Genomic DNA, 9,973 nt, shown 5'->3' on the forward strand with positions numbered 1-9,973 from the left:
ATACTGATAGTAAATGTAATGTAATTTTGAAAAAGATCATATTTATCATATTAATGTATCTAAATGTATTTTTGTAAATATTCGAAATAAATGTTTTTTTTAAATTAGGGTCACAAAATTCATGTTAAAATAATGTCAAAACTAAGATACTAAAATATAGTTTTCGTTTAATAGATACTGTATTGTTTACATTCCTCTGACTAACCAAGAGCACTGAAAATATCTTCCAGTTGTTCCTGAACGTGAACTCGTTCTCGACAGAATATTCACTAATGAGGGCCAATAGATCCAGGCTGCTGTGAACAGATGCATTAATTTTCATGACTGTTTCGACTTAAAAGTGTTGCAACGCCTCAGCTTTTGATTTAACTCACTAGCGTACTTGTTTTTTGTAGCCCTAGACATTCTAGAATTATAAAGCACTATAGTTTTTAAGAAGAAATCGGTAAAATCCTCATCAGTTTGTGAGGGACAGTTAACTGACAAATTCATTAAATTTAAATTTAATGCCTTAAATCATATTTACTACGCAGCATACACTATCGTTGACATCTCTAATATATACTACGCAGCATACACACAGAAATTATTAATCATTTTTCAACAATCGCCATTTTAAAATTTCAATCTGATTAACTCAGTTTTAAATTTTTTAAATTTTTCAGTCTCAATTATTGCACAGTAACAAGTTATAATATTTTTGTCATAAATACGTTTTTAAAAAAAAACATTTCTCATAATGCTATTTTTTCAAGTTTCAAATATACAAATCATCCATTCTCAAAAACAATTATCACAATTTGAGGTTGAAATATAAAAAATCGCGACGCTAGAGGCCGTTGAAAGGGTCTTCTTCGATTACTTCTTTAATATTAGTTTCTCCGAAGATGCATTGATCACATCTGGTTTTTAAGCTCTTCATCCCATTCACATTTGTCTAAATTTTCTCAGGATTCACATGATCGAGTTGACTTAGGTACATACGGTTTACATTTAACAACTTCAGAGACATCTGGGATAAGATCTATTTCAAGCTTGAAAATAGCAGTATGACTTAATGGATCAACAGTTGAGGATTCAACAAGATCAGGTTTATAATTCATAGTCATTGATCACAAGATCAGGTTTCTGCTTCTTTGCAGAATATTCACACATATCACAAAGATATCGTAGTTCTTTATATTTTCTGACTTCTTGTGATCATTCAGAAGTTCAGAACCCAGGGGTTTGTTGTAAAAAACTCACAGTCGGTGCAGGAAAATTTAGTGATATGATAGTGTCTCTCTATGAAAAAAAAAGTTTTAGATAGACAAGTCAAAATAGTTTTCCAAACTTCAAAAGGAGGGGTTCACTTTATAGCCTTCTTTACATTATATTTTTTGAGACGATACAATTGTAATTTTCCTTATCAAAAATGGGAGACTTTCCAGTTCCACCACTGAGCCTCCCTCAAAAATTTGTTTATTGATGCGTTAATGGATTTAGATATCGTCAATAATCATATTGTCATTAGGTCATAAATCCCTAAAAAGCATAATTCATAAATATATTTATCAGCATTTTATAAATTGTACAATAATAGATTTACAGTTTAAAATTTGGATAGCAAAATAATTTATGGAATTTATCATATATTGTAAATGTTTATTGTACGTACACTATACAGTATATCCCATTTATATTAATACAATGGAGGAATTTCTATATTGTCGTTTTGACAATTACTTAAAGTTTAATGCCGCAGATTATATTATATTTGAGGCAAATGATTTTAAAAAGGATTCGAAACAACACTATAAAAGTTCATTCGTTGTACTTATACTTATGGGATATATTGTATTTAAACCACAGATCAACTTGTCTACATTATTGGCCCAAAGTACAGAATCAGTACTGTCGGAACACACTTATCGTAGTTGTAAATTATAAAAGCACTGTACAGTGTAATTAAGACGACTATGATGATTTCCCGTCTCCAAAATTCACGACTAAGTCTTCCTGTGTGAATAATAAACCGTCAAAAAAGTGTAAAAAGTTATAATCTTAAATTTTATGAAAATCGTTTTAGTTTTATTACATAGTTTAGTTAGCTTTATAGAGGAAAACAAATAACTTTTAGAGAATTACTAATGAAACTTTGGGAGAGAGTAACCAATTGATGTTAATTTTTTTTCGTTTTTTCTCCCTGAGATGATAAATTTGTTGAACCGTTTTGAAGAAAATTTAACATTAATTTGTTAAAGAATCAAAATTTTGGAATAGAAGATTTTTTGATACAGATCAACATTCATATCAATAAGATTTTTCAAAGACTTTGCTAATTAAAGATGGCGCATCAGAAAAATCTACGCAAAAACAAATGTCGTCTTCTCTAATAATTTAATACATCATTTCTGTGATAATTTTTTCTTTAATGGTTGAAATTTAAAAAAAAAACGAAATCCCTATGAATCAATTGAAGAGTAAGATTAATACATTAATCAATGCAATATTATTTCTTTGCCTAAGATTAAACAGAAGACGACATTTAAACAAAATTTATTTATAATATTGGAAATTTATGGTCTCCTCTCTTCTTCACCGCCTATAATCCCATTCCATAAAGCTCAGAAAAAAATACTTGACATCTGAAAATTTTTACTAACAATTTTTGACTATTTTTGATACAAAAGAGATGCGTAACTTTATTTCGAATTTAGCTATATTTCACCAGACGATTCTTATATCTAACTAATGGTTAAATTTTTAAAATAGTAATTAATATCAATAATTTTAATTTACAAAACATTCACAATTGTATTATATAGCTAAGGTTTTAATGTCGATCGTTAAGACTGTCAAGAAACCAAAAAAACCAATGACGTCAAAATACAGCTGTACACTGTACAGGCGTACACAATAGTCAGATAAATTTCCAATGCATCGTCTTTATTATTAGCAAAGTCGGAAATTTATTTATTTATATATTTATTTAAATGTCAGATTATTATTCCTGGTGTTCAATCTTAAACTCAGAAACCTTTTTCTCCGCAATTAAAGCAATTTCAGTAATCAACTCTAGATCCTCCTTAAACAAACAAAACTTAAAATGCAAATAAAAAAACATCAAAATATAATTGTGGGAAAATCAATCGATATAAAAAAATTAACCCTAAATAATATATGAAAATTTTTTAATTTTTTTACCTGTTCTATTGGTTCTTCTGAGAGATCTTTAAGAATATCCCCTGTAAGAGAAACATTATAATTCAAAAGTAAATAAAAATTGTTCTTACAAAATATAAATAAAAGATCCATATTAATTTGACCACATGTTTATATCTTCCTTCAAAAAAAATTCAAGGTTAGAGTTTTATGCTACATAGTCTTATTTTTTCAATACTTGGATATTGGCAGCTTCATAGTAAGGATCCAACTCGGACCAAAATGACTAAGTTGAACCTCTTTTAATGTGCGCCGGTTCAAGTTCATCTTACTCTTTATAGTTAAACTACCTAGTGGCCGAATTTAAAGATTTTGAGCGGCGGTTTAAATTTAAGCCGCTGCTTAAATATGGTTGGTTCCTCTTAAAATTGTATCAAATGTTTCAAGATTTAAGCCGGCGCTTAATTTAAACCGAGTTTTGGCAGATTTAAACCGAGGCTTAAACTTAGGTCTCGTTATTCATTAAATTTGTTCCCAGATTAAGAACCGTTTTTGTTTGCTAAATATTTGAAGTTATAAAATGTGTTTTTCCTTGTGTATCCACCATCCCCATTGGTCTAGCATGTTTCGCAGCGAGTCTCACACCAACACTCGACAACCTAGAGAGTAGAAAATAAAAAATGATAATATTAATTCAGGGGATATAGTTCCAAAACTAACACTTGGCCAATTTCTAACACTGAGTGTTAGAAATGGGCCAAATCTGCAAAATTATCCTTTTCAAGAGTATATATCTTTAAATCCAAGATGAGCAGAACAAAATTACAGCATATCTTTATCAAAAATGGCTAAAACTATATATTAAAACAATAAATGTCGATTTTGAACTAATAATAAGGCGTGAGAATTAGTTTTTGATGATTCTTGATTTCATTTTCGTACATATCCCTATTTTGAAACAATTACCAGAAGAAAAATGAACAAAAAAAGAAATTAAAAACAAACTGTCCTTTTATAATCTAAAAATCATTACAGCATTTAGAAATCAAAATATTAATACCAATGTAGATTAATCTAGATGCGGGAAACTGTTTGTTTAAAATGCTTGAAAATAAATTTTCCATATTCTCTAATTTAACAGATAAAATGTGGAAACTTAGATTCTAGAAATAATTTAGAATTTAATTTAGTCTTCATAAGAGTACTTTTGTTTTTAGTGATTTATTTTGTAAGTTATGAAAGCGAGTTTTGAATTGTGGATTATACTCAAAAACGGGAAAGTGGGTTTTGTCTCGAAAACGCGACAATGTTTTAAAATCAGGATATGTTCGAAAATGGAAAACCTAAAATTGTCTTGAAAACGGTAAGGAAATTTACTATTAATGAACTTCTATTATAATTTTGATGTTAAAAAAAGTTTAAAATTGGGAATTGTTGTTCTCGTCATGTTTAATAAAACGTTGGTTATAGTTTTTACTATCGACTTTTACTCTGGCTATGGGCCCGGATCCCAAAAACCCAGTCTTTCAATTTGTACCCATTTCTAACACTCAGTGTTAGAAATGGGCCAAGTGTTAGTTTTGGAACTAATGTCCCCTGTAATTATGATGATAATAAGCAGTCATCTATCATTCCGTGGAAGTCAAGGTCAAGGACGGAAATTACTGAAAACATTGATTGGTTTAAACACATAGGAGGTTTGGGACATTTACAAAAAAAATTGACAGAGGGATTCATGAACAAGCAAAATTGTTTCGTTTCGAAAAATACTCAACATTTATTAAACCCACCTTTTCCCATAGAGGGCAGATTTTTCTTGATAATCAGCCTGCTCAACGACATGCTGATGATCTATTATAAAAAATAGTGATAAATTTATGATAACAATAATGCAATTGAAAAGTGATACTGATAATAATAATGATAATAATAATACCAATTACTGGACTAGAAAATGTACATAGGACATAATCATTATTTTATCAAAGAGAAAACATGTATTTTATCTTGAACAATTTTACAACTTTAATCTGACCAAGTAACTAAGATAAAATATACTCTTGAATCTGGATACTCGAACAGATGGAAATTTTAAGGTCTGGGAATATTGTGTCAGCAGCACCATCTTTGTTGTACGCATAAATAACCCTTCTCTATTTTACGCATTCATTTCTCCTCTGGAGTGCATGCTGATTTATTACTTTGTTTATGCATGATAAGAGAAAACTTGTTTTGTAGTATCAACAATGTATACTGAAATTGTACTTAATGAAACAAGTTAATCAATGCAAATAAAACAATTGTAGGAGAGTGACTAGACAGAGTTATAATCTGTATTTCCAGTTTTTTTCCTGTTTTTTCATTAAAAAAATATTCAATCTTTTGTTTCTTTATTATAGACAACAACGAATTCTTCATACATAAAAAATGCCTTAGCACCTCCATAACGATTTAATTTTACTGGTTAACCTGTCTCCGATAGCAACTCTACAAATATGAGGTTTCCTGCTTCTAGCTGTATAGGCAGGAGTTTTCAGGGCACTTGAAATTACGTGAATCGTCTAATTATGTATGTTTTATTAACTAACCTATGGCACTGATATCTATAACAGAAGCAGCAGTATCTTGAAGAATATTCTGCAAAGCATTCTGCTCATCATTGACCTTCAAACACACAAAAATAAAACTTTAATATCTATGTATTTAAATACTTATAGAAACTAATTTCTCTGGCAAGGATGGGAATCTAGACATGTAAATTTTTCAGAAGAATGTTGTTTTTAAAATGTTTTTTTTTAAAAATTACTCGCTCTCTGATGATCTGGAATTAAAAATAAATTTAACATAAAAAAACGTTTTATTTAACAATTCGTTTTGAGAGTGTGCGGGGTGGGAGAATGTTAAATATATAAATATTACAACTCTTATTTTCTAAAATAATCATCCTGCACTAGAAAAGAAACTAAAATAAGGAACTAAAATTGTAAAGAAAATAGATTATGATTATTTTATAACACTTTAAGTTAGTACGCAGTTCCATACATTTTTAAAAAACTTTAACAAAGCAGAAAAAAATACCAATTTATATTCATATAAATTAAACAAATTATTGTGAAATATCTTAAATTTTTGTTGAGAAAATCAGTGATCCAATTAAACTTTTTAGCACAGTGCTATAATAAACAGCTAATTTCACGTTGTAGCTCAATGCCAGTCAGAAGGTGGGGGACATTTTGGCGCACCTTATCAAACAGAAGTCAAAACAGAGGCTGTGTTCTCAGAAGAATTGAAGGAGGAAGGGGTAAATGTTTATAATGAGGTTAAGTAGAGAGGAGGGACTATCCATGATGATTTCTAACCAGCCGATGACGGAGGGCATTGAAGCTGAAAGAAATGATACGTCAAATGAAGACAATTTTGTAGAGTTCTGAATCCCTCTTTGATTTGAATATTAGGCTCGTTAAATCAGTTAATGAAATGCACCAGGAGCTAGTAGATGTGAAGTCAATCCAACAACAGGTTGGATGATTAGCTGATGACAGGAAAGAAGTATAAGTGAGTGAACATATTACGAAACCGACGATCATGGATATAAGGAGTGCAAGTCCAAAGAATTGTGTCAATTGTGGTTTGGATAACCACAAAGCAGATAAATGCTTCTAGGTGGGAAACAGTTGTTTGTAGTGTAGTGCTCAGGGCCATGCCAGTGAATGTTTTTATTATTCTTCAGCAGGCCGACGCTGCTTAAAAGATTGAGTCCAGATTGATGGAAGGAGCAGTGGACTATCACCCTAATGAAAACAGTATCTTAAGAATCATGAAGTGTTGTAATTGCGGCGAGCAAGGTCATAATTAGAAAGTGCATTGAGTATCAGATCCAATGAAGAAAAGGGTTCAGGAATTTCATCCAAAGAGAAAATTCAGTTTTAAATATGTATGTAAACCTGCTAATAAAAACTGCTTCTTTGTCCCAATTGTCCGCCTTTGTAAGAAAAATAATGATTATGAGTATATCAGTTGCCTTATTGACTTCAGAGACAATGGAACCTATCCCAGCTTTGTCCCAGCCTTACAACCGGGGGAGCGCTGTGTTTAGTTACGCATTTAGTATACTACAGGGGAAACAAGAAATACACAGATTAAAACTTTCCTTTCTTGTTTTGTGTTATCTGGGTTAATATTTGGATTCCACAGCAAACGTCACAGTTTACACAAAACTAGGATTAAAGCCAATCTCACTTTATCCAATAAAAAAGTATCCCTTAAAACTTTTGCTGGGTGACAATGTGTAAGCTATCAACATTTTTATTTCTTGAAAAATATAAATTATCAATTTTCAGATAAACAACAACAAATGTCTCCATATTTTTACCTAGAAAAAATTAATGGTGCATTTTACTCTTAAAACAGAAGATTACTTAAAATTTTGTCAACAATCCACATGCAAACATTCTGAAATCTAAAATAAATGTTACCTTAGGAAGACTAGTTGAGAATGGAAGATTCCTTCCTTGATCATGAATAAGCTCTGGAATATATGTTTGCTGGGGACTGTTCTCACTGTTAGTTTACACAGTCAAAATCCCCCCCTGACGTTTCAATCCTGCATAAAGGCCAAGTTATGTATAATGATACTAAAGGAAAATATTGAATTCTGCATATTTTATATCTGGATAAAAAATACCAGGCCAGGAAATTTATCAAGTATTACTTGCTACATGTAAAATCAAATATTTAAGCATACTGAGAATTTATCTTTGTGGTTACTTAAGTTTAAAATTAAAATCATAAATGAATAAATGACTGTGTATTATCCTGATGAGTCTGGTTCTCTCTCCTTCATCTCCTGACTCAGAACCATCATTATCCCCACAACATGAACTCAAGAATCCTCCCATCCTGCCATAATATGTACTATATCATGTCTATATAATATCCAATATTATATTCAATATTATCCCCACAACATGAACTCAAGAACCCTCCCATCCTGCCATTAAATAGTACTAAATAATATTTATATTATACCTATATAACATCCAATATTATCCCCAACAACATGAAATCAAGAACCCTCCCCTACCATCCTCACATAAATAGTTACATGTACTATATCTTATCTATTCAATATTATCTCCACATCATGAACTTAAGAACCCTCCCATCCTGTCATTAAATATTACTATATTTTATCTATATTATAAATAATATTATTCCCCCCATATGAACTCAAGAACCCTCCTATCCTACCAAAAAATAGAACTATGTAATATCTATATTATATCCAATATTATCCCCCCCCTCCCCATATTAATTCAAGAACTCTCCCATCCTACCATAAATAGTACTATATTATATCTATATTAAATCTCTATTATATCAACTATTATCCCACCCAACATGAACTCAAGAACTCTCCCATCCTACCATAAATAGTACTATCATATTATCATATATCTATATTATATCAATATTAAATCCAGAATTAGCCCGACAACATGAACTCAAGAACCCTCCCATCTTATCAAAAATAGTGCTAATTTAATATCTATTTAATAATGCTTAAGTGCCCAACGTTGCCTGTGGAATCTTGAAAAAAATTATTTCAGTCTATGTTAACCCCAGGAAATATTTCAGTCTATGTAACCCCCAGGAAATATTTCAGTCTATGTTACTCCCAGGAAATATTTCAGTCTATGTTACCCCCAGGAAATATTTCAGTCTATGTTACCCCCAGGAAATATTTCAGTCTATGTTACCCCCAGGAAATAATTCAGTCTATGTTACCCCAGGAAACCCGTGGGTTTCCTAAAAAAAAGTTCAGCCAATTTGGCCCAGCTGTTTTGCCAGCTTTTGCTCACATATGTAAATGTATATATGAGCAAAAAGCTTTATCATATAACCATCTCCGCAAAAAAAAAAAAAACCTTTAAAATTTCCCAGGGTTTTTGATTCATAATTTAAATTTCATGAACATTGTAAAACTTTTCAAATATTAATTGTTTTAAAATCTTCACAAAACGTTCATATTTAAAACTTTTTTTTTAGTAAATAGTAATGCATTGTAAAGTATTTGCGAAGAAATGATAAAAATTTGGGATATATTATCATTGTTCAAATTTATTTTCACGCACAAATAAAGTTAATTTAGTCTGGTATATGTAATTAAGATTTTTAAATAAGTCAAATCAAAGAATTCTACATGTTCATTCTCTAATTTCATAAATATATAAGCTGTTTCTATGTAATCTAGTCAGCTTATTCAATAATCAAATCATTTTCAGAAACACACTTATTGCAAATAAACATGTTGATTCATAAAATATCAAATTTTAAAAGAATTAAAATGTTTCAATATAAGCAATTATTTAGAGCAAGTCAGCTTATAACGTCACCACATAACTAATCAAACACATTCTAACTGAATATTGACTTTTCCAGCCGTATTAAATGGTAACTCCATTCTCGATGTTTTTTTCTCTAGACTCGGCATCAACCATAAGGGTTTGTTAATCAGCGACAAATCAGGAAGCCTCAGGCAAAAGTAAAAAAAAAACACAATCGAATAAAGTCAGACCCTTTGGCAGAGGTGAAATATATTAAATAATCTAAACTTAACTAGACCCCTCCCCTTTTCAAATACTTTAGACTAAAAATAAATCACATTTATTTTTCCATAAAAATCGTATTTTTGGCCTGATTTATCAAAACAACCTAAAGCCCTATTGACCTCTTCTTTATTTTGTGCCTGTCTGCAGTAATTACCTGAAATTAAGTAGTGCCCGTTTAAATGTGTAGTCAGTAATTTCATAACATCAGTTTTCTGAAA

General features: G+C 30.4%; 1 protein-coding gene across 2 annotated transcripts; it reads right to left on the minus strand.

Annotated features, from left to right (window-relative positions):
* Window positions 1–1,531: 1,531 nt before the first annotated feature.
* On the minus strand, window positions 1,532–9,970 carry LOC111708883 (uncharacterized). 2 transcript variants are annotated; one of them, XR_002766746.1, is made up of 10 exons: window positions 9,910–9,970; window positions 7,960–8,043; window positions 7,620–7,704; window positions 5,733–5,808; window positions 4,935–4,995; window positions 3,736–3,803; window positions 3,187–3,227; window positions 2,993–3,067; window positions 1,823–1,998; window positions 1,532–1,658 (listed from the first exon to the last, which is right to left on the minus strand). XR_002766746.1 is itself a non-coding variant. In XM_023482387.1 (9 exons), exons 2-9 carry the CDS (start codon window positions 8,040–8,042, stop codon window positions 1,957–1,959), a joined length of 531 nt encoding a protein of 176 aa, XP_023338155.1. In that variant the 5' UTR covers window position 8,043; window positions 9,910–9,970; the 3' UTR covers window positions 1,532–1,956. The 2 variants fall into 2 exon arrangements, 1 of the variants encoding a protein (XP_023338155.1); XM_023482387.1 differs by having other exon boundaries at window positions 1,532–1,998.
* Between the last annotated feature and the right edge of the window lie 3 nt (window positions 9,971–9,973).

The sequence above is a fragment of the Eurytemora carolleeae genome, unplaced genomic scaffold (genome assembly GCF_000591075.1).
Source record: "Eurytemora carolleeae unplaced genomic scaffold, Eaff_2.0 scaffold648, whole genome shotgun sequence".
NCBI classification, from domain to species: domain Eukaryota; kingdom Metazoa; phylum Arthropoda; class Copepoda; order Calanoida; family Temoridae; genus Eurytemora; species Eurytemora carolleeae.

Coding starts and splice junctions, on each gene's coding strand:
- LOC111708883 (XM_023482387.1), bottom strand. CDS start 8,042: ATGGGAGGATTCTTGAGTTCATGTTGTGGGGATAATGATGGTTCTGAG. Junction 3,228..3,735: donor GGGGATGGTGGATACACAAG/GAAAAACACATT, acceptor TTTCTCTTACAG/GGGATATTCTTAAAGATCTC. Junction 3,068..3,186: donor CAGAAGAACCAATAGAACAG/GTAAAAAAATTA, acceptor TGTTTGTTTAAG/GAGGATCTAGAGTTGATTAC.